The 24,698-nt window shown below is 37.1% G+C and overlaps 1 protein-coding gene across 2 annotated transcripts; it reads right to left on the bottom strand.

Annotated features, from left to right (window-relative positions):
- Positions 1–1,391: 1,391 nt before the first annotated feature.
- On the bottom strand, positions 1,392–23,467 carry LOC143881979 (Polynucleotide adenylyltransferase family protein). Of its 2 annotated transcripts, XM_077385343.1 has the most exons (15): positions 23,120–23,455; positions 22,083–22,213; positions 21,804–21,921; positions 17,017–17,069; positions 16,037–16,086; positions 15,840–15,938; positions 13,594–13,703; positions 13,293–13,420; positions 9,554–9,620; positions 4,804–4,887; positions 4,432–4,494; positions 4,077–4,221; positions 3,259–3,423; positions 2,460–2,557; positions 1,392–1,954 (listed from the first exon to the last, which is right to left on the bottom strand). In XM_077385343.1, exons 1-15 carry the CDS (start codon positions 23,399–23,401, stop codon positions 1,850–1,852), a joined length of 1,698 nt encoding a protein of 565 aa, XP_077241458.1. In that variant the 5' UTR covers positions 23,402–23,455; the 3' UTR covers positions 1,392–1,849. The 2 variants fall into 2 exon arrangements, with proteins under 2 accessions (XP_077241458.1, XP_077241459.1); XM_077385344.1 differs by lacking the exon at positions 3,259–3,423 and having other exon boundaries at positions 23,120–23,467.
- Between the last annotated feature and the right edge of the window lie 1,231 nt (positions 23,468–24,698).

The raw sequence follows: 24,698 nt of genomic DNA, 5'->3' as shown, positions 1-24,698 counted from the left end.
GTCCTCTTTGCAATTCAATGAGGCTTGCCTAGGCTCACCGGGTCCCACCACCTTCGGTGGTTGCAAACTGTATACTTAGCAAATTTTGTCTAATTCATTGAGTTCAGCTGATGTCTTTTCTCTCCTGCAAAAGTCGGCCCCGAATGGCTTTCTGGGAAATTGCCTAGCAAATCCCATAAAATTTTATTCCTTTGAATTTCCTTGCTTTTTCGGTTATCCCTGCATCGTACGGGCCTCTTACTAGTGTTAAAGTATAAAAGATTAAATAACGCCTTTCTTCAAAAGCTTAAGCTTATGGAGTAACCGGTAGTTTCTCATGGTATCAGAGCAAATGTTGGGTTCAAGCCTCATAGATAGCAAAAATCCACATGCAATGGCCAAACCCAAAAAAGAGGAGGGCCTCATGTGCCACGTGTAGGCCACCCCTAGAAAGAGGGGCCACACGTGAGGGGGAGTGTTAAAGTATAAAAGATTAAATAACGCCTTTCTTCAAAAGCTTAAGCTACACTATTAAATAACTGGTCGTTTCACATCCCATGGAATATTACCCAGTTTTGGTATAGGGGCAAGGAGCGTGGGAGAGGGAGAGGGAGAGCCTGTGATGGGGTTGATAAACAGTGTAAAAAATAATCCCCCTATAAAATTGTATTTTTGTATTCCCTGCATTCTAATCCCATCCCATGTTTTCAAGCCTCTCCATCTCCTGCCCATCTCTACCAACTGGCCCCACAAATGCTACATGTAAATTTCTTCATGATCACCAAACATATCTTACAATATAGGAATAAAAAAAGACAACTTCGATTTTCTAAGGTTATTTCAATTATTCAACACATGGTCGATCGGGCCCAAAATGATAGAATATAAGCCTAACTATTCAAACCACTAGCCTGAGTCATGCATTGACGCATTGTCTGCGCACATCATGTGCATAGTTTTAAAATTCTACCTAAATTGACACAAAACACCTAAATAATTCTATTTTCATTCACCTTCATGATACCGAAACTGAAACTCATCAAAATAAAAATCGTAAGTGTATTAGTGTTATACTATATGAATTGCAAGTGAAATGTGATTATGTGCGTCATGTACACATATTTATATGAATTGCATGTAAAAATATATGTAAATTGGGGTATGTACTGAATTATCAAACAAATGTGTAAAACGCAAGTCACAAGTTGTTTGATGTTATTAAACTATTATAGATGAGTATCTTAAATATTCTGAGCGTGTGTTTGTGTTTATTCTAATATTTTCTAAATTTTCATCTTAAAATTCTATCAATATCATGTTTCTATACATTTTTTGTGGTTTTATAGCATTTCTACCAAAATTTCCAACAAAACTGAAAGTTTTTTGTTTCCGTGGTAACGGAAATCAAAATGGAGACAGAAATTTAAAACTTTGATATTTAAAAATCACATGAATAAACTAAGGATGATTGTCAGCAAGTATTCTAAGTCTCGTAAGGGGGGCAGATGGCTATGTTGTCAATTTGATCTTGGTATAAGACAATGAGTTTGCGCTTGCTTTCTCAATTTGGTAGCAGCACCTTAGACCTATCTTCCACCAGAGACAAGTCCAAACAGATCAATCTTGCTGGAAAGTACTGCCCAAGAAGAGGAAAAGGTGACTTCCATATGGTGGTGTGTAATATTCAGAAAGCACAGAACGGACCACCTTATTCTTCATCACCTTCACTGGAGCTGCTTGGCAGTCATTTTCAAGCCGCCCTCTGGTATCAAGCATGGATCGCCGTTCATGTAGATCCTTGGAGTGATACCACTTTTTTGTTTTTTTTTTCCTGTAACCCGATTGAGCGATTGTGGTTTGAGTTCAACAATCATACCAGCTTTGCCCGTTTTGCTTGTGATTCCCTAATCCAATCAAGGCATTCGTCTGCGGTGCCACAAGGATGGGCAAGCTGCCATTTAAGCACTTTTTGTTGCTGCAAAAGGAGGTAATCGTTAATATTTGATATTTAGTTCTTCAAATGCCATTGCTTGGGCCAGCAACAAATCATCTGGACCATGGAAGCTGGCAGACATAATTGATCAAATTAAGGATTTGGTTTAGTTAAGCAAGCCTGCTTTCCGACATAGGAAGAGATCTGTGAATGAGGATGCCGATAAACTGGCTAAAGATAAGAGCGGAGACCGAGGAGGAGATGATCGTTTTTTTTTTCTTTTTCAGATCATGAGATTGAGAGAGATGTCTTAGGGGTTGGCGGAAGTGAGGATGTGTTTTGGGCTGGGAGGTCGCTGTTAAGGAACTGTAACTGTTGATTTTTCCTTCTCTTTTTTATGGTGCTGTTGTACTAGTCATTGGGGGAGTCTTGTTCCCAAGACACTTGTGTTTCTATTGATGATTTGCGATAATAAGATTTTTATCTTTCAAAAAAAAAAACAAATTGGCAGAGTATCAAATTCTGGTAGAGGGTTGATTAGTCTTACCCATTCCCTGACTTGAGGCCCTCCAGTTTTAAGTTGTACAATGTTCATGATAGCTTTCCCATCGAGCAATGGCTTCATTTCCCACACGTTGTCAAGACCTGTATTATATATCACAATTTAAACATTCAGCAAGACATTAAGCACACTTATCTGAAACAATCAGCAGGTTGTATCAGTGCCTGAAGTGGAAACAAAAAATTCAAAAATACGTTAACCACATTGTCCAAGTCCCAAGCAGAATAACCATCTGACTCGTAAGATTAATGCCAATCAAGAGGCTAAGATCATCAGATGATGGTGCAACCAATGGCGATGAGCGGGACTTGTAGGTACATTTGTCCACCAAATCAAAGGACCAATCATGTACAAAAGGTGCATATTGGTCCAGAGTTGATTCTTAGTGAAAAAAAAAACAAAAATAAATAACTGAGAGAGAGAGAGAGAGAGAGAGATGGGAAGCAGTAAAAGCAGGTGTCTCTCAATGGTTAAGATTTCTTTTTTCTTTGGTTAAATATAGTACAAATGAATTTATCCATCACTCATATGGAGAGTATTAGTTGTTTATAAGTTCTACTTTTGGGGTCAACAATTTGTTGCCAGTGGTAGGTACATAAGGGCTGCAATACTGAGCGCACAAGTTCAAACATGTTATCCATCAATAAAAAATTAAAGGTTTAATTGCATTAAACATGAGAAAAATGCTCAGAGGACGCTAGGCGGTCAAACTGTATCGATCATGAAAGCAAAATAGACCACAAAAATGGAAAATGAATCAAAGAAAAGGAAAATATAAACATACCCAGATCAATAATAAAACTTTCTACTTTCCGGAACAAGTCAATTCGCTGGTCCAAATCAAAGTGCCTTCCCAGAAGTACTTCCTCATTATCAACTTTCGGGTATAACAAAGTTGAAATCAACAAGGCAACACGCCAAAATTCTTTAATTTGTCGTAGAAGCAATCCTAGATAAGTAAATCCAAGGCATCAGCAACAAAGCACAAAACAAGATAGAAAATTTTCAGGTTCCTCAAATACAGAAGCTGATAATTGAGGATTTTTTTTATTTGAAATGGACAGCTGAAAATTGAGTAATAAGATGACAAAAACAATCCATGACTACAACATATAATATATGTGATAGTGCCATCACTACATGTTCATCATGTTGAAGATCCCATATCGAATATTTGAATTGTCAAAACCAAAAAGAAAATATACTAAGAATCTGAGAGAGGCTTGGGAACAAAACAAGCCTCATACCCTAGACTGTGATGAGAGAGAGAGAGAGAGAGCATCAGAAGTAAACAGAACTTCTAAATTGTTGGCTAAATGAATCCTATAGAAGAAGAAAAAATCATGAAGAAGGTAAAAGGGATCTACCCGGCTCTAATCCTGGTTCTAGTTGGGTTCTTCTACGTGGATCATTTTCTTCCATTCTATCATATCCAAGGTTATGTTCTCTGTTATGTTCCTAGCTATCAAGTCTTTCCTCACTGCTTCTACCCATGTTATTTTCATGAGTAATTAATAGAAAACTCTATTATTACTCAAAAAAAATAAGCGATTATATATGGCCTATAAATATCAGAAAAATAAGAAATTGAACAATCTTAACCTGCCAATATTCGTCTTCTTGAGGGGAGTGGTACATCAAGATTTTCTTCCACCAGATCTGTTTGAACAATTTTGGTGTCCCCATTTGATGTCATGAAAGGAATCAAGGAAATAAATCTTTCCGATGCACCGTGTAAGTTTATAACCTAGTAAGAAAGAAGTTACATTCAACCAGATCTCATAATTGCAATATAAAACATCCTAAATTCTTAACATAGACATAAAACTGCAAAATACAAGAAAACCAGTATTAATTTTCAGAAGACGATGCACTATATGGATAAGCAAAAATGCAAACATGGGAATGCTAATAAACAAATGAAATGCGGAGTATTAGGAGAATAATGTGAACTAACTGTGTCAGCATCACTGGCTTTCAGCTTGAGAGAATTTCGAAAGATACTGCTGACAACGGGAATCTGTGGAATCAACCATAATTTTGAGGGTAAGCAGAGACTAAATTTGTACCATGACATTTATGAATAAAGGTGATTTCGGATGTACACCCAAATTGCAATTTGAGTGTAATTTGAGGGTTTTCAGAATCCATCAATTTGAGTAGATTTTGGTGGTTTTATATTGTAATTTAAGAAAAGCTAAAATGCAGTCAAATTGCAATTTGAGTATCCATTTTGACACACACTAAAGTCAAGTATTTCAGTCCACTAATTCTTGAAATTTAATTAAAAAAAGAACAACATGATGACAAGGAGCTTAATAACATTTACCTTTTTGGATTTATTATCTATATACACTGAATTTCTAAGTGGAAGAAATAACGACCCATACAAGTAAAGCCTCCGCTGTTCATCCTGAAAGTTAACATTTAGAACTCAAAACCTAAATATTAAAATCAAAATGAGATTTCTTTTAGGAATAGAATAAAATTTCATGAAAAAATTTCTTTTAAAGGACATAAAGCTTCAGAAAAGTAAAGTTCATTCATGAAAAGGAACTACAGATTACATGATGATCTGGTTGCAAGCTGCAACAAAAACAAAAAGAAAATGCAAATAACATGAAAAAGTTCTTTTGAAGGATATAAAGCTTCAGAAAAGTAAACTTCATTCATGAAAAAGAATTACAGATTACATGATGGCCTAGTTGCCACCAAAAAAAGAAAAAGCAAAGAATCAGAAAGTAAGTATTATCCTGTCAAACTCTTACATGGTTTTCAATTTCCACCTAAACCGACACAAAACAATCGAAATGTTTTTGTTTCCATCCCCACCAAAACCGAAACTAAAACGACCGACATGCATAAACCAAAATCATAAGTGTAAGAATGGTATATTAAATTAGTCTATATTATATAATTATATTTATATTGCTTCTGTCTCTTTCATCATTGGCTGTGAGTCCTCGCCGATTGAGAGCCTATGCCCCCGAAAAGCGGATGTTTTCATGAACAAATCTCTCCAGATCTTGCCCACACTGCTGAACGCTCCGCTCACTTCTTGTTTTCAAAGCATGAATGTTGGACTGCCAATCTCATCACATGACCACCTATTCATTAAGCTTACAAAGTGTAAGGTTTCCTCGAAAGAAGCACGAGCGTCACGACATTTATTTCTAGTTAAGAGAATAAGCAATGGCGGCAATTGAAGAACTTCAATCGAAGCTGAATCAATCTGCAAAGCAATACCAAGTGGGTATATTCTGTATAAATATTTATATGAATTAAATGTGAAATTTGATATATACTAAATTATCAGACATGTGCAACAGTTACTAGGTGTTCAATGTTTTTAAATGATTATGGATGGTTGTTTTGCTTATGTGATGGTTTCTAAGTATGTATTTGTACTTATTCTGGTGTTTCCTGAAATTTCATCTTTAAATTCTATCATTTGCATATGTTTCCTTGATTTTGCAGTATTTCTACCGAAATTTCCAACCGAAACCAAAACGTTTCCATTTCCATGGCAACCGAAACCGAAATTTAAAACCTCGACCTCTTATCTCAAACTAATAAGAGTACTTGACCAGAAAGGGCATCAACAACAGATTGGCTTCAGTTCCAAAATGTGCAATGTTGAAAACACGGAGGTTCATAGCAATACTGGGTTGATAGATGCTATACATGGTATCCACATTACCAAGGCTTTAAATTTGAACCGAAATCAGAAATTTTGGTCCGAAATTTCGGGTTTCAGTCGAGACCGAAACCGAAATTGGGTAAACTTGAAAAGTTACAAAATTTTGACCTAAATTTCGATCGAAATTTCGTTTTCCCTGAAATTTACGGAATATCACCAAAAAATCTGGATTTTATTCATTATTTAATATTATCCCGAAATTTCGGTAATTTCGCCAAAATTTTGTACGGGATAAAATATTACGTTATTTGATTTCGATAGATTTTGTCCAAAGTTTTGAAATTTCGGTTTCAGCGAGGACTGAAATGCATTCCGAAACCGGAATTTAAAACCTTCTACATTACTAATGGTGCAAATTTAGAAGAAAATTAGATACGTTTACATAAGTGTATTTAAGCATATAACATCGTGCATGCATGAACATAAATGAACAATTTTGCATCACTCTGATAAAGACATTTCTTCATTTTCGATCTCCAATATGATAAAACAGCAGAATGATAGAGATATTTGTCATTTGTCTTTTTCCCTTTGAGGAACACCTACTGGATCTCTACTACATTTCCTCAGATCTCATGGATAATTTATTACCTACTGATTTTTTCTATCAAAAACTTCTAGTAGTCACTCAACTAAAGGATTTTGTTAGCCATTGCTATGTATCGAATGTTACAGCACAATGAGCGCATTCTGTCATATTTTAATGCATGTTTATTCCTCTCCCATCTTGACCGGCACTCTGGCCTTCTCTTCCTCAGGTCAGAGATTGTAGCTCTCAGTCAATCATCTCATTCTCGAAACAGGATGGTAGGCACTTCCACTTAACCGTGCTGTCTTGTAGCTAAACTTCCGTCAAAGTTGCGATTGCCTTTACTGCGAAGATGAATTTGAAGATGTTCCAGCTAGATGTGAAGAATGTGTTCCTGAACGGTGAGCCCTAGGGTTCTTGATCCATTTAACATTCTCTTATCCCTTTCACAACTTCCCCCTCTTCTCTCATGTTATAATTAGATCAGAGCCCTAGGGTTCTTGATCCATCTTCCCATCTTCTTCCGCTTCTTGATCTTCTTCTATCTCAAAACCGAATAAAGAATAAAAAACAAACTGTTTTCACTGCGCAACTGACATCAGCTCTAGGAATTGGTTGGGAGGTTGAAATGGTGTGCCCAGAGGAGGCGATGGATTGTATTTGTGTTGTTTCAGGAATCGATGCCTGAATGCATGTTGTACTCCACATTTTGTTCAGCTTCGATTTCAGTAAGATTTCTTTTGTTGAAGCTGCTCTCACATTCTATTCGGTTGATTTTTTTTTAATAGGATCTCTTCGAGGATATGTTGCTCAAGCGGAATCAAATAAAGTGTGCAGCCTAAACTAAGCAATTTATGCAAGTCAAATAAGGCAATTTATGCCCTTAAACAGGCTCCTACAGCTTGGTTCGATAAATTCAAACAGGTACTTGTAATGTACGGTATGAGGAGGACATCATCTAATCATCCTATGTTTGTGGAAAATCAGAGAAGTGGTGTGACAGTTTTAGTAGTGTGTAGATAACAGTATTATCACTGGTAATGATCGTGCTGGGATTGGCAACATGAAGACTCATTTGAACAGACATTTTCAGATGAAAGACCTGGGGCAGTTATCAACGGATGGAATACATCTCCAACAAAGGAAATATTTCATAGAATCGTTGGAAGAAATTGGGATGTTAGGAACCAGACCAGTGGATATTCCTATGGATCCTAATTTCAAGCTTGATCAAGAACAATGAGAACTACTGAGTGACCCGAGGAGATATAGAAGACTTAGGCAAATTGATATATCTCACGGTCACGAGGCACGATATTACATTTGTAGTTGGGGCGGTAAGCTAGATTATGCATGCACCTCGACAACCTCACCTATATGTGGTACATAGGATACTGAGGTACTTGAAAGGCGCGAGAATTATGCTTAAACCTCCAAGAAGTTGGGTATTGTGGGATTTTCAGATGCTAAGTAGACAAGTAACAAGACTGATAGAAGATCAACTCTGGTTTTTGCACATTTGTAAGTCTTAGACACAAGAAAAAGCAAGAAGCAGAATGTGGTAGAAAGATCAAGTGTTGAGGCTAAATACAGAGCAATGGCTCACACAAAATGTGATTTAATGTAGGTAAAATCTATTCTGGAGGAGCTCGGGTTTTTTACTACTACTCCAATGAGGACGAAGTGTAATAATCGCATTACAATATATATTGAAAGTAATCCAGTCTTCTATTAGAGAACAAAGCATATTGAGGTGGATTGTCACTTCATTCGAGAGATGGTTATGACCAAGAAAATTGTGACTCCATATTTGAAGTCTACTAGAGGTGCCATTTGGGTCGGGTCGGGTCGAGCTTTTGCTTAAATATGAATTGGAATCAACCTGAATCCGACCCAATTTTATGGTAAAAGCTGAACCCAAATTCCCAAAAATTGATCCGATTTGCACCCCTATAGTCTACAGAACAACTTATGCTCTGTTTGGATGCCGGGTTTTTTTTTTTTCCTGGGATTTATGTGGGTAAAGGTAGGAGACAAAAGAGAGGACAAGCATTAATTAGAGAAAGATATTATGATGAGTGGAGAGAGAGGGTAGAGAGAGAAAGAGAGAACACCCTTTTCAAGACAAGATTTTGCTGATGTCAGCAAGAAAAAGCTGATGTGACCACTAAACCTTTACCCACATAAATCCTGGGAACAAAAAAAACCCAGCAACCAAACAGAGCATTAAGGGTGTAATTACAAGGCATTGGGGTTTGCCTCATTGCATTTTATATATAACAAGCTGGGCATGATAAATATCTATGTTCTAGCTTGAGGGGTGTTAAGAGAATAGGTGTTAATATCTTATTTGCTAGGGGAATTTTTATATTTTACTCTTCTTTGTACACCCAACCCAACTCCCAAGCACACACGTACTTAGTTTACTACCTTCCCAAGGGGATCCTGTAATTCAAAAATCATTGTTGGAGGGATATGACTAAAAACTTCACAAGATGTCACATTTAAGAAAACACATTCTCAATTGGATGAGATAAGTGTCAGAACTTGTATCTAAAGAAATGACCAATATGATCAATCTATCAGAGGAGCCGCATCCACGATTGTATAAGATAAACATGGTGTCAATGATGTAGCTGCAATACAAATGCATACCAAAACTGTTTTGAGAGTATATAAACAAGCCCAAAATGATCTCTCACACATTAGGCGGCTCTTTAAGCTAGTACTGAAAAAAAAATTTACCAAAAAAGGAAGAGATTATATGGACTACATATGAAGAACGAAAGTGAAACTACTTTCAAAATATAACTATCGAAAAAGTAGCCATATGGAAAAGAAATAACTCACAGTGAGTATCGAGAACCCAACTAGTTGTAAAACGTTCCATGCAGCATCCATGTATGAAACACACAGCCTGATGAGAGTGGGTTTATATGAGGTATAGAATAAGGTTTGAGCATGCCACAAATAAAGATGCTTACAATCATGATAAAACAATACGAGAAATTATATGGTGCAAGGCCCTACAACAATAAGGCCTTTGTACGGTGGAGGTACCATCCTTGATATCTGATCCAACAGCAGCTTCTCAAAAAGCAGCTAGAATGGATCAAATATCAAGGGTGGATCCTCTACCATATAACAATAAGGCCTTACACCATATAAAAACTCAAACAATACAAAGATTAATCTTTTATACAATCACAAAATATGTGTAAGCATTCAAAACAAATTTTATTTCAATGATGGGTCACGCACAAACATATTAATTATTGGTTATTTCACATAAAATTTGTGGATGAATAATCTGGTTCACCAACAATACCTTACAGAATAGTTGTATTTAACAAATTAGAATTTGGGAAGGGGGGTATTCAAAATTTCAAATAAATAAAAACATTATACTCTGATTTGCAATCATCTTTATTTAACCCGGGAACTTCATAATTACATTCTATTTGCTTAACAATAACAACAACAATTTAAAAAAGGAAAGAAAATCCAAGTATAACAGAGCTGGTAAAGAAAAAGAAAAGAATAGTTATGTAAATGATAGAAAGGAAAGAATAATAGAAAAATAAAAGCTATATCACAATAGGAAAGAACATCCAAAAGAATTATCACATTGGAAAGTACATATCTATGACTAACTCCTCTATGCCCCATCGACAGTTTGCTTCACAATGAACATGGAAAATGTAACTTGAATAGCCAAAACCATATTTATTATCCCATCTATGGAATTCGTTAGGCTTCATGGAAAACTGTTGCTCTCTGAAATCCAATAGATGATATTCATAGAGTTGCCTCCAACAACTAATGGAGCTTCAAAGTTGAAAGCGAGTAACTTCAAGCCTTCTCTTGACGCAAGCACCTCCACTTCACTAGATTCCTCGATTTCCAAAGGCCCCAATAAAGCCAACCTTATCTCGCACATGTGATCTCGAATGATAAAACCAAAACACACTTAACATGAGTGGCCACAACCTTATTCATAAAAGCTTAAGATGACCTAAGGATGGCAGCTTCCACCTCTCGATGACTATCCTCATATATATGACTCTTTAGTCATTATCACAACATTCCAAGAATGCCTAAAACCGACATTAAAACAATAAAATAAAATTTCTAAAAAACTTCTTATAAAATTAGCAGCTAAATAAATCTGCATCAATATCGTTATTTCAACCGCATATGAATTTCTTATATCTGGATATTGTGTAATTGTGTTCTTTCCAGATTAGCCAAATTGTTTCTATTAAACATCCCAAATGTTCTGACCACTCAATGGAAGGGAATAAATGACCATGCCCCAAATAGCCTTGTAGTCAAACTCAAAATAAAGCAATGGATGCCAAAGAGATGAGAGATATTATTCCACAACATGTATGCAAGGAACAATAAATGAATAAATCGCCACCTACCGATCACTAATTCCTTGAATATATGACTCTTTAATTGTTACTAAGTCAAAAAAAATGACTCCTTAATCATTATCACAATGTTCCAAGAATGCCTAAAATCAGCATGCAAAGACAATTACTGAAATTTTTCTGAACCACAAATGAACTCATCTCGACATTGTATTATTCAGTTGTTTCCACATCAGTGACAGTGTTGCCACTAAACAATAGTTCCCAAAGAATCCAACCACTCAATAGAATGAAATAAATGACCATGTCTCAATAAACTCCGTAGTTGAACCCGCGATAACCCAATGGAAGAGAGAAAATATATCATTCTACACGTATGCAAGGAACAATGGATGAATAAATGGCCATCGGTTCCTCCAACAATCTACATGACTTAGTTGTAAATTTCGTTTCATTCGCCATTTCATTTTGGCACCGGAATGGAACGTTTCGGTCATTTCGTTCCGATTTCGTTCGAAACTTTTCGCTCCGCTACGACGAGGGAAAAAATTTTTAATAGTTAAATATATAAGAAAAAATAAAAATATATATAAAAGAACAGACATTGTTCAAACAATTAAATGAACCAAATATGTAAAAGATCCAACATTTACTTAAAGAAAAATCACTATCATCCGAAATGCTTGTGTTGACCAGTGTGTTAACCAGTGCCTGACAAGATGAAAAAAATTTAGAGACCAAATAATGAGATTTATTTTACCGGACTTTTGGGATTTAATAATGTTTGGACCTAGTAGAATTTATGAATTTTTAACATTGGAAAAATAACCCATCGTTCGGAAGTTAAGATTTTGACCCGACCCCTGGAAAGTTGACTTTTTTAAAAATTAAAATAGATGGTGGCCGAATTCTTTCTCCCTTCTTTCACTGTCTCTGAAACCCTCTTCCCCCAAGTTGACTTTTTATCCTTTTAGATTTGGGTCTTGAAACTATTTTTAATAGATCCAAATGGGGGATATTCCCTTATTTACATGTAAATCTTAAGTCATTGCTTAAACGACTTTACATGTAGATACATAGAAGAGGAAAGAAGAGAAGAGAAGAGAACCAAGAAGAAACAGGGGGAGTAGAAGAAAAACAACTCAGTTGACAAGTCATATCTATCCTTCTCAAATTTATGTCTCTATCTGTATTCATATCTATCATAGGGTACAGTGATATACAAGAAAAAATAATTAATTAATTAAATGTATTTGTGTTCCTTAGAAACTAATATATAAAAAATGAATGTCCTTAGTGTTGGCTTTCTTATCAAGTACCGCCCATGAAATCGAATGTACACCAATGCAGGCCAATGAATAAATTTTTGTCTTATCCGTAGAATTTAAGCCAAGTATCTATGTCTATCATTCTTCAAGTAATGTTATCTTTGCAAACCATAATTGTGGAGGGTTCTTGGCTCAGTTTAATTCAGTGCTACATCCTGCTATGTTCTATCATCATCATCTTTCTGACAATTCAAACATAAAATAACCACGGAAAAAACGCTAAATTCAATAATGAATACAAATACCTAAGATTCGGTTTCTACCTAAAGGAGCAAACCACTATCATTTTGGTTGGTCAGTAATTCCAAATCATAATTTTTTATTGGTGAGAGTCACAGCTTGATTAAGAACTAGAATAAATGCATGTATCAGCAAAGATTTCGGAATATAAAACTCAAAACGACCCCTTCAAATACAGAAAGAGAATGAAGGAACAGGGAGGAAGCCTTGATAAAAGAATTTGCACTCGCATCAGTTTTTTGTAGAAAGCTTGACCAGAGAGAAGAGTGTTTGGCTAAAGCCAAAAAGTGGTTGGCCAAATTCATTCGCCGAGATAATTATCTTCACTTTGTGAGAACAAAAAAACCAACATCTCGCTCTTTCTTTTCTTCGGGGCAACATTTTCCATCCCAAGGGATGGGGTTGGGGTGAATAACAACCTATTAATTGAAGATGCTTGTGAAGGCCTCCACCAAATTTTTTGGCCCGATGAACATTCATACCACACAAAGGAATTACAAGCACAAAGAATTTTACTTACGCAACCATAGAAACCTCAGATAGAGATCTTAAAACATAACCAATGCTCTCAGTACAATCATTTATAGATATGACTTAAAGTATCAAAAGTAAGATACTACAAATAATATAAGATGTAGAAAAAACCTGTCATATCCTTCAGTTACAGCGGGCTCAGAGATATGAGGAAGGCAAAAGACAACACAAAATAACTGCAAATCACATATATAGGTCACTGCTTTAACTGGTTGATTGCCAGATAGCATGAGATCGATCTGCACAGAAGTAGGAAGCAACCAAATCAACGAATACCACAATTTCAGCATATATACTGAAGTACTTAACAGAGTAAGTTACCCATCAGAAAATGCAGAGATGAATCATCAGTGATAAAATGTGATTAGCTGACACCAGCACATATTAAATATGGGTTACAGGGTGTGCATACTTCATGACCAATGCGCTCCCTGCTAATTTTATCTGCAATCGCAGCTTTCACTTCCTCATCAGCAGCAGCCGTTTTTAATTCTTCATCTAGCACAAATCCAAACCTTGCACCTAAGTGAATAACAGAAATTTAAAACCAGGATCATCGTTCAAAAGAAAAAAATGAGATCATGTTTTACAATTAGATATAAGAAAGAAGGCCAACTGCGTAAAAAGCAATTGAAAAAGCGGGTTGTAGGCGTGTAGGGACTAACAATTACATAAAAACAAAACATAGTTAAAGAGAAGCTCATGTAAAAAGGCACGTGTGTGTACATGTTTGTGAAAAGTGTTTTGAAAGGCGCCAGAGACGTACACACCTCAAGACCATGCGTTCCAAAAATGCTACAAGGCGTGAAGAAATTGGTGTGTTATGCTATAAAGACACAAGCCTTGGGGGGAAAGGCATACGCCTTTAACTCAAGGCATATGCCTACAACGAAAGGCATATGGCTTTCAGACCTGTGTACAGAAGACATCAATTTCACGAGTCAAACTGCCCGAACTTTGGATTTTCACGCTTTTCATTTGTCTTTTATTTTCCTAAACACCTACTAAGGTTTAAGTTACGGTGTGTGTAGTCTCTTTTTTTTTTTTGCAAATTTAAGGTGTGTGTAGTCTTATAAGACCCATTTGAAGATCTAATAATTATTTATTTAGAGTCTCAAGAGTTTTGGGGTTTTACGGAGTTTTTTCCCGACATCTTGTTTTTTGTGATTTCTCCCCAATTATTGAATAGAATCAAAAGTTGTTGCTTTCAGTGGCTTTCACTCATCAAAAACAAGCTAATGGTGTTGGATTATTTTGTGATTGGGCACTCCTTCATTTACTGAACACTTGGTGAGTAAGAAATCCTAATTTACTGGGTTTTTTTTCTGTATACCTCTATTCAAAGTTATTTTGGAACCCACATGGCAAGACGAGGAACAAGTGTTCTCTAGCTACTTTTTAATTGAAGTGTTTACATATTTAGTAGTCAGTTAATTTGATATCTTATCTTGATTTCTTTATCTATTATGTGTTATCTAATTCTAATAAAACATCAACTTAGCTGATTGGTAGATCTGCTTTGAATCCAAGATACCAGAGTAGGAAGCTTTTAAATTAGGGTCCTAATCCTCACATGCAGTGCTTCAGGCTATGAGAGAAACTCGAGTACGTTTGATGCAGTAAGTTATTAAGTTCATTTTAGGTGTCAACTTGTCATTTTTGCAAACTTTTAATTTATGATTAAATGTTTACTTTAGAATGGCTTTGAATTTTGAACCATTCAAAAAAAATGGCTTTGAATTTTGATTATAGGTCCATACAAAAAAATTGAAAAACCAAACCAACAGAAGTTGAATGCTCTAGTCTATGTTATGCATAACACAAAGTCGCGTGAGAGAAGCTAGATAAACAGAAATATTAATTCGATTCTGGTGGATCATATAGATTCTGACGACGAGTGGATCGTGGAGAGGGAAAACCCTGCTCTTCCTACTGAACCTAGTAAGTTGAATGATAGTCACATGATGTTCGGTATCACTGTTGTCCAAACCATTCCCATTCGGTTCAGATGATCTTCCACTTGTATTGACATGATTGACTGGGATTGGGAGCAGTTGAAGATCAATTCTAAGTTAATTTGATGTCTTGTCTTGATTTCTTAATCTATTATGTGTTATCTGATTCTAATAAAACGTCAACTAGCCGATTGGTGGATCTGCTTTGAATAAAAGATACAAAAGTTGGAAGCTTTTACTGTAAGGGTCCTAAGCCTCACATGCAGTAATTCAGGCTATGAGAGAAACTCTGAGTAAATCGGATGCAATAAGTTATTAAGTTCATTTTCGGAAAAGTCGAGAGTTATCCCATATGATGACCCGTAAACAAAAAATGGAGCAAGGGCTTAATTTCAGAGTTTACTTGAATAAATTTTGTTCTTCCATTTGTTCTACAGGCATACAATTTTAGAGGATGAAATAGAGTATTATTTTTTACTAACTTATTTCTAGTTAGCCGACGCCAACTAGTTTGGGACAAAGGCTTAGTTGAGTTGAGTTGAGTTGAGTTATTTCTAGTTACAAGCAAAGATCGGGCAAAAACTGAGAAATATGACACATCATTAAAATCATGAATGCAACAAATAATAATAATAATAATAAATACAGTTGATGACATCTTCAGTGTGGTTAGAATAGAACTGACAAAGAACATGACACATACCAAAACGAATGGCTCGAAGAACCCGGAGTGGATCATCCAGAAAAGTAGTCTTTGGAGGCAAAGGAGTAACAATGATTCCAGATTTCAAATCTGACATACCTGAATTACAGAAGAATAATGTAAAGACAACAGAAAATAATTGCAGCAAAGAAAGGCCAAAAGAACAATAAGAAAGTTTACCATCAACCAGGTCTTACCTCTTCCAGTTAAATCTTCAACCGAATCATTGTTGATATTGTAGAACATGCTATCAAAGAGAAGAAATTTAAATAAACGTACCGAGTTGGTCCAAGTGATTGACAATTCAGAAATGAAATAATCTTAGAATTTTTGTTTTTTGAGACATAAATCATAATTATAGAATTTATGTACCCTGAAATCAAATACATACTTAGAATCAATCAGAAAAAAAAAGCATTTAATTTATCAAATCATCTAGAATCAGATTCAAACACAAACTGACAATCTATACTTAGTTGGACCAAAATGAGAATAAAATAATATCTAAGGCAACATAAATACAAATACATAGCAGCATAAAATGGAAGGATATAAAGTGGAACCTCGTCAACACAAGCAATGAAGTAAGGCCACGTTTGGATGCCTCATGCTTTTGTATTTGGAATTGGATTTGAGTTTTGGATACAAAACACATCAATCATCCTCATGTTGTACGAGAGAGAGAGAGAGAGAGAGAGAGAGAGAGAGGGAGAGGGAGAGGGACGGACGGACGGACGGGCGTCTCGCTGCTGCAGCAGCAAGGTCGAGGAGCAGCGAGGGTGAAGGTAATTGCCACAAATATTGATTTCCAAATAATGTCTTGCAGAACAGATTTGAAATAGGATTTTTTTTCACTGTTGTAGCTGATTTGGAAATCTAAGGATCTGATCCAGTTCCAAATCTCAACAGCAAATGTGAGAAGTCCAAATATAAATCTTCTGGGTATCCAAATGTGGCCTAATGGATACAAACAATCCACAAATACAAATGTGATAAAAAACTATCCAACAAGAGAAACTATTGAACAAACAAAGTAGTTACTTCAAAATTAAAATTTAGCTCTAGAGAACATTAATATGCAACTTATCAATAAGCTTAGAGGCATTAATTAAAGACAGAGTGTACAGTTTAACTATCAAAACAAAGCAATTGCATTGTCTGTTGCACATCACATTACCTGTTAATAGTTAGATCCCTACGATATGCATCCTCTTCAGCAGTGCCAAATTTCTGCGGAATATCAAACACAGTGTTGGCATATGCCGATGCCAATCGATGCATACTGATATTTATTTCAGACAAACTATGCTGATTGAAAAAATTAAGGAAGAACTCAAGTGACATATTTTCCACAATTTCTAAAGAGGAAAATGATCTACAATTGGGAAAAAGGAAAGTACGGAAGTTTTGGTGTGGCAACAAAATGCATGTCCTGCAAGCTTTAGCTTTTAGCACCCATTGTATAAGTTTCATTTTCTAAGTCAAAACTTCCACAGTTTCATCCGAATGCTTAGTTTGGAAACCAAACTTGACTGAAGACCTCGTTGAAGGCCTTGATGAGCTATCAATTGTTACCTACTAAGTGATAAGCCATTTCATTCAGTTACCATTCTATTCATTATTTCTTACATTCTCATTTTATTATTTTGTTGTCACATGACATGCCCATATAATAAGCAAGCACAATGGCAGGAAGGAGTTTCCTGGTAACTATTGCCCATACATGATTATATTCATAACTATCCTTGGAAGTAGTGACTGGTGGGCCCCATGTGAGAACTGATACATATCTCCTAAAGAAGCACACAAGTGAGAAGCTTCAGCTTAAGAGTAAGACAATTGAATAGTCAACAAAAATTGACATTGAAAAAAGTTCATTGTCACATGAAGTGGGCCTATGGTTTTAAATTTCCACCAAAGGTTGAAGGTCCATGCATTTCTCTTCTTCAAAATGACCAAAAGGGTAACATGGAATACCGGTCTCCAAAGGATCCGCCCTCTACTAGGCCATTGCACATAGAACCAGCCCTGCAGTAACCCAGAGAGTCTAGCGAGGAACACCCAAAACATCCCAAATCTCCTTAAAATGCATCTCCATACCGCTCCAGCAAACCGACAGTGGAGGAAGATATGATCAACTGACTCCCCCGCCTCCACACAGTGTAATTATCTACAATAAAAACCTTACAACTTCTCAAGTAGTCAATAGTCAGGATCTTATCCTGACATGCAGTCCATCCAAAGGTACAAACTCTGGGAAGTGCAAGAATGCACCACACCATGTATACAAGCGAAGGAGGAGAATTAGGAACAATGTGACGTTAAAAGGATTTGACGTTGAAGGTTCTAGTCGAGTCCCAGATACAAACCATCTTGTCTTTGCATCACTTCTTCCAGTACACAGAATCCAGAGCCCCCAGAAACATTGCTATCCGATCTTACTCTTGATCAAAGAATTACCTTCTAAAGTTAACCTTCCAAGATCGTTGCCCCTCATTCCACTCCACACATTCTTGAACCAAGGCGTCCTTGTCGTTCGCCACTCCAAAACAAATAGGTCAGGAAATCTATCCATAATTGGCTCCCCACACACCACTTATCCTTTTATAATCTGATCTGATCACCTTTACATGCTCTGAGTCTAATTCCATCTTGGACGAAGTGTTTTTGTCTCAAGATGTCATGCCACACCATCAGCCTATTGCCTCTATTTATCATCAAAGATCCAATATCATTGGCCCTCCCCATATTTGCTCCCTACACCTTCACCTGCAATTGAGGCCTTTCCTCCCCAAACCTCCATAGCCATTTTCCAATAAGTGTTTTATTGTTGAACCTAAGTCTTCTGGACTGGAGCCTAGCCCTCCCTCTCTTATTGGCTTGCAGACATCTTCCCAGTTTACAAGATGAAACTCTCTCTTCTCCTCAAAGTCTAGCAAAAGAAAATTGTGGTGTATTTTCTCCATGCGTGTAATCACACCAATCAGGCATCTAAACAATGAAAAGTAAACGGGGATACTCGCTATTGTTTCAAAATGCGGATGCGGGTTAAAACGCGACCGAAGAAAATACTAGCCAACTCGGCACGATGCGGTCGAGTACTCGATTGACGTGGCTGAGTTTTGATGCAGTCATAACTCGGGAGACGTGTAATCACACCAATCAAGCATCTAAACAATGAAAAGTAAACCGCGATACTAGCTATTGTTTCAAAACGCGGATGCGGGTTAAAACGCGACCGAAGAAAATACTAGCCAACTCGGCACGACGCGGTCAAGTACTCGATTGACGGGCTGAGTTCTCGGTTTGATGCCGTCATAACTCAGGAGAGTTAAAGGAGTTTCTATTAACTTTGTAAGGAAAAATGCATAATGCAGCCAAGGCAGAATGCAGAACGCAGCCAAGGCAAAAGGGATTCGACTCGGGGGGGGGTCCATGATGATGCGGGAGGGCTTTGAAACTATGGGTAGCATAGTTTTTATCAAGGTAATCCTGACCCCAAGAGAAACCAGATTTCTCTTCAATGATGAAAGTCTTGTATCCATCCTCTCAATGATCGGATGCCACATCCTCTTCTTAGGTCTGCCTTCACAAAAAGGTAATCCCAAATAAGTAGTCGAGAACTATTCCACAGAGCACCCAAGCAATGCCACCAGCCTATCTCTCGTCCTCCAAATGGATACCCAACAACATAGATTTCTGAAATTTTGATCTCTGACCTATACAACTTCATGCTTCTCATAATTTCAGCACCGTAACTTCATCCGCTACACTGAAAATAAGTGTCAACGGCAAACTGTATGTGGGAGACTTCCACCCCCTAGATCAAATGTGAAATCCCTCAATAAGACCGATTCTTTGCACATATCAATCTTCTTCTTTTTTTGAAATGGCGAAAATATATCATTAAAAGAAGAGGGGGGACCGAGATGGAACACACCCGAATATACAGGAATCAAAAAAAGAAAGAAAAATTTCAAAATAATTCTCACGGAGGGAGAAAATCAAACCACTCCAACTCCGAGCGACTAACTCCACCCCTAGCCAAACCATCTGCCTCCCCATTAGCGGACCTCCGCACATGATTAAACACAATACTCGAACCCGAGATTAAATCTTCTATTTCATCAACAATAGAAGAGAATCTCCATGGAGGAAACACCGCCCTACTTAACCACCGAATCACATTGAGTGAATCACCCTCCACAATAGTTTTATCCATGCTCTCTCTATCAATCCTTTTGATACCTTGATAAACCGCCTTCACTTCGGCCTCTGAAGCATCACATATCCCCAGAGGGCCAGAATCGGCCCACACAACTCCACCACAATCATTACGAAACACATCTCCAACCCCGGCCGGTCCCGGGTTTCCAAGACTCAAACCATCAAAATCCATTTTAAGAATTCCACAAGAAGGAGGCTCCCACCGTGAACAATCCGAGGCCTATCATCCCTACTAAAACAAACTTCCCTCCACCCCTCCCATAGGTCAAAGGCCGATACAAAACGGAAAGACGAATGACATCTCGCCCAAGATATTGATAGTGCAATAGTTTTTATGTAAAGCAAATACGTAGAGAGGATCATTCTCCTCAATTCTTTCGCTATGACCATGAAAAAGGAGAGAGGATCTCCTTCTCTCAGCCCTCGAGAAGACTTGAAAAAAGCCTTTGGGAGAACCATTTCCCTATACAAAGAATCATGCTGAAGAAATCGACCTCATCATCCAAGCTCGCCACCTTACTCTAAAACCCATTCGGTTCAGTAAATAGTCAAGGTAGTCACATTCCACCCGATCATACGCTTTTTCCATATCCAACTTTACACACTACCGCTTTTATTTATTGCCTGAAATAATATTCTATTGTTTCATTAGAAAAAAATGCACCATCCAAGATTTGGCACCCCATACAAAGGCCAATTGATTATTAGATATTACCGTATACAACACCTTCTTTACCCTTTCCACCAGGACTTTAAATAACAATTTATAAGTGCCGGCCACCAGAAAAAAGGGTCAGAAGTCTGAAACATTAGCCGCTCCTTCAATCTTCGGGGTCAAAGCGATGAAAGTAACCCAGGTACTCTTACCAAGAGACAAGACCTCATAAAAGCCATTAAAGAGTGCGAGGATGTCAGCTTTTACCACCTCCCAATGGCACTGGTAAAAAGCGAGATTGAAACCATACGGCCCCAAGAGTGTGCTTTCTACTCAAGGAGAAAATCCCGACCTTAATCTCTGCTCATGTCATGGTTTCAAAGTTTGTATTTGTGCATATTCTAATATCTCCTAAAGTTTCATTTTAAACTTCTTCCATTGTTTCCATAGACTTTCATAAACTTCCATGACTGTTACAAGATTTCCATGAAGTTTGAAAGCTTCCACAGAGTACTACTTCCGCGGGGTCCAAAGTCCGGACGAGACCGAGTTTAATTCCTTGGATTTAGATACATGTTTAGAAAGAAGGTGGATTCATTAAGTAGTGTTAAGCACTATTTTTCCATATCGATAGAGACAGAAACATTTCGGTAGAAGTTAGATTTAAATTCCTGTTTAGGTTATGGGAAAAGATGTTTTGGCTGCAGTCCAAATTGGAAGAGCAACTACCAATCATGATTTGCTCATCCAATTGAATAACTACCACTGAAGATGACAAGAAAAGAAGTTTTGAAAGTTCTCCATTGCATCATTGCAAATTGGAGAAGCAATTGCCAATCATGGCTTCCTATTGCGAAGTAGAGAACAACTGCCTGATAGTTTCAGTTACCAGTAGAATCAGAAATAAATGGCAGATTAAGCTTGAAAACATCTAGATCTGATTGTAGCTCGCATCTGAATTATTGAACACGTTGTTTAAAAAATATGATCTAATAGCAATCATGCATGTACTATACCTACTCAATTACTTAAAATTAAGTAATCAACTGCCACAAATGTTTATCTACTTAAAACATCGATACCATTGTAGGAATACGGCTGTTCTGGACATAAGTTTCAGATCTCAAGTTGACAAAATCAATCCATGTATCTAATATCCGCATCCTTGCAGTTTCCAAGTGTTTGGACTGATCCGGATTGCTGAAAAAAAAAAAAAGCTATTAGATACACATAGTGCCAGGAAAGAAAATATAGTGAATCTATGTACCATAGATAAATCTCACATGAAAAGCATTATGGAAAGAAAAAAGAAACAGAAATCCACTTCAAACTTTCATAAGCGAATAGAGTATTTTTTTTACCACTGGATAACACCAACTCCTTGCTTTTCTTCCCCAACATGCGATAAGTACTCATTGACCTTTTCGCAGAACTCTCGACCCAGCATATCATCCAACGCGATATCAATGTCAGAACAGTCTTTGCCCAATAACTGAAAGAAATAAACATAGAAACATTCATGATACGAACACAGGCAGGATCCACGCATGATTAATCCTAGCCATCCATATTTCCACAATCCAACCATAAATCTTTTGAATTTGAATAATTGATAAGAATTGGATGTTGATAAGATTAGGAGGGTCATTGAGAGAAAATCTAATTTGAATGTGAATAATGGATTTCAATTAGGAGGTAGATTAAGAGAGAATCTCTCTACTAGTTAATTTGAATTTGAATTATGAAAGGATAAATAGGAAGCTGGGAGAGAAAAAATTACCACAATTTTGGGTATTCACTTAATCTTGTTAGGTATAGGTGTTTTCCTTCTAGTACTCAAGGCTCTTTACTTTGGGGGTATATATGATACCTGGGCTCCCGTGGGGATATGTAAGAAAAATTACCAACTTGACCCTCAGACCAAGTGTTATATTTGGTTATTTACTAAAATTTCCCTCTGGAGGAGAAGGATGGATTGTTAGTGTGGACGATTTAGAAGATATAATTAGAGGACATGTATGGTTAGGTTCCATTTGTATACTCGGTGAAAAGTGGCATATCTTAAGTTCTTAACTAAACCCTTTGCATAGACTCACCCTGGTCTATCATGAGAAATCTTTGTAAAACGGAAAGCTGAATTGGAGGAATCGTTCCCCTTGAAGAAAGACGAGATATTCGAGTGGGGTCTTATCAAATCAACAGTAATAATAAAAGCATATGCAAAAGCGAATTCAGAGGGAGGAGAGAATGAAGAAAGACAGGATATTCAATTACCAAACTCACGGCGAATTCAGACACACAAACACACACAAAAAAACGAAACTGGGAGAATTAAATCAGCTATTGAGAAGATAATGAGAGAAGAAAAAGCAAAAGAAAAGAGAGGGAGATTATCAACCTTATCGCGAACCCAACCTCCAGCGACTCGGAGCTGAGTATCGAGTTTGAAATGGCGAATTACATGGAGCAAACGGTCGAAGATTTTCTTCTCCTTATCAGTGAGATCGATCTTTTCTTTCACCTGAACGGGCATAGAGGCCGTCATGGTTCTGTGAGAGAAGGTTCGGAAAAACCCTAATTTCTTCGTGGGAACGAGGGTTAGGGATTTGATTTGGGGAAAGGAGGGAAGATGAAAGGACGCAAAGGTTGTGAGGCGAATAGCGTTGGAAGTAAGCGCCATATATGTAAAAACAAACGCTTCTCCTTTCACTTTTTTTTCTTTAGCGGGTTTGTTTAGGGCCGATTCACATGCGTCGCGACATAGCGCAACTGCGTTAGTCGCCCAATTGTAGCCATCCGATACCTTGAGCGGTCAAGATTAAACCGGAACGCACCTTGTTAATATCGGTAACAAGTAATGTAAAAAAGGTAAGCCGAAATTTTTAGGCCCGAAAATCACCGACATCGATCTCGACCTCTAACCGCGAGCTCCTTCTGCTCATCTTCCTCTTAATCTCTTCTTTTCAACCCAAACCCTAACCCATACGAAAGAGAAAGTCTTTGGAGCTTCTACCAAAAGCTCGAATTCAATTGTATCTCTTCAAAAATTTCAGGCTCTTACCTTGGATTGCCATGACCCTAAATCTGTTACGATTGGATGATCTTAACCATTAATTATTTTATTTTATTTTAAGTTTCTATTTGCACCATTAAATAATAGAGAAAAAAGAAGGTACTCCCTAGAGTAGATAACTTATATACTCCCTACCTTAAAATAACAGTTGGGGCCACATTGTTTAGGTGATCCAAAACATTCAATTGATGGGCTCTCACATAGATAGGGTGTGCCCAAAGAATCAACTCGATAGGATCATCCTAACCACATGAACTGTGGAGGCAAAAATGGACGTGTATATTTTTTGCCTCCGCAATTCATAGGGTAAGGATGATCCTATCGAATTGATTTTTTGGGCACACCCTATCTATGTGAGGGCCCATCAAATGAATGCTTTGGATCACTCAGATAGTGTGGCCCCAACTGTTATTTTAAGCTAGGGAGTAGATAAGTTATCTACTCCAGGGAGTACCTTCTCTTCTCTCTAAATAATATTGTTTTCTAAGTTTCTGTTTGCAGGCTACCAATTGTCTAACAGTATCCATTTGAGTTACGGTTTCTATATATATAGATACTTAATTTGGATTGACTATTCCGTGATGCTTTATTAGTGTTTTATAATTGTCCTATCTTGCTTTAAGGGCACTTTCAGTGTTGCTAATAAGCACATATTATAAGATTTAGCAGAAATGCCTTCCAAATCCAAATAAGATTTGTAAAAAATTCATTAGATTTGGACCATTTTGGTGGTACTTTTATGGAGACCGATTTTAAGTGGAACCGAACTAATAGCCTCTTCACAAGTTAGTTCATTTTTTGCCTTCCCCCCCCCCCCCCCCTTAAATGGCAAAACTAACCCTCCTATCCCATGTGGCATGTAGGGATTTTTCAGTTCCACTCTAGGTCACCAAATCGGTCTCCA

Source organism: Tasmannia lanceolata, unplaced genomic scaffold, assembly GCF_043159265.1.
Source record: "Tasmannia lanceolata isolate RefF3 unplaced genomic scaffold, GAP_Taslan_0.1 ptg000007l, whole genome shotgun sequence".
Classification (NCBI taxonomy): Eukaryota; Viridiplantae; Streptophyta; class Magnoliopsida; order Canellales; family Winteraceae; genus Tasmannia; species Tasmannia lanceolata.
The sequence above is the reverse complement of the archived record's forward strand: the minus strand, read 5'-3'. Positions and strand labels throughout refer to the sequence as shown.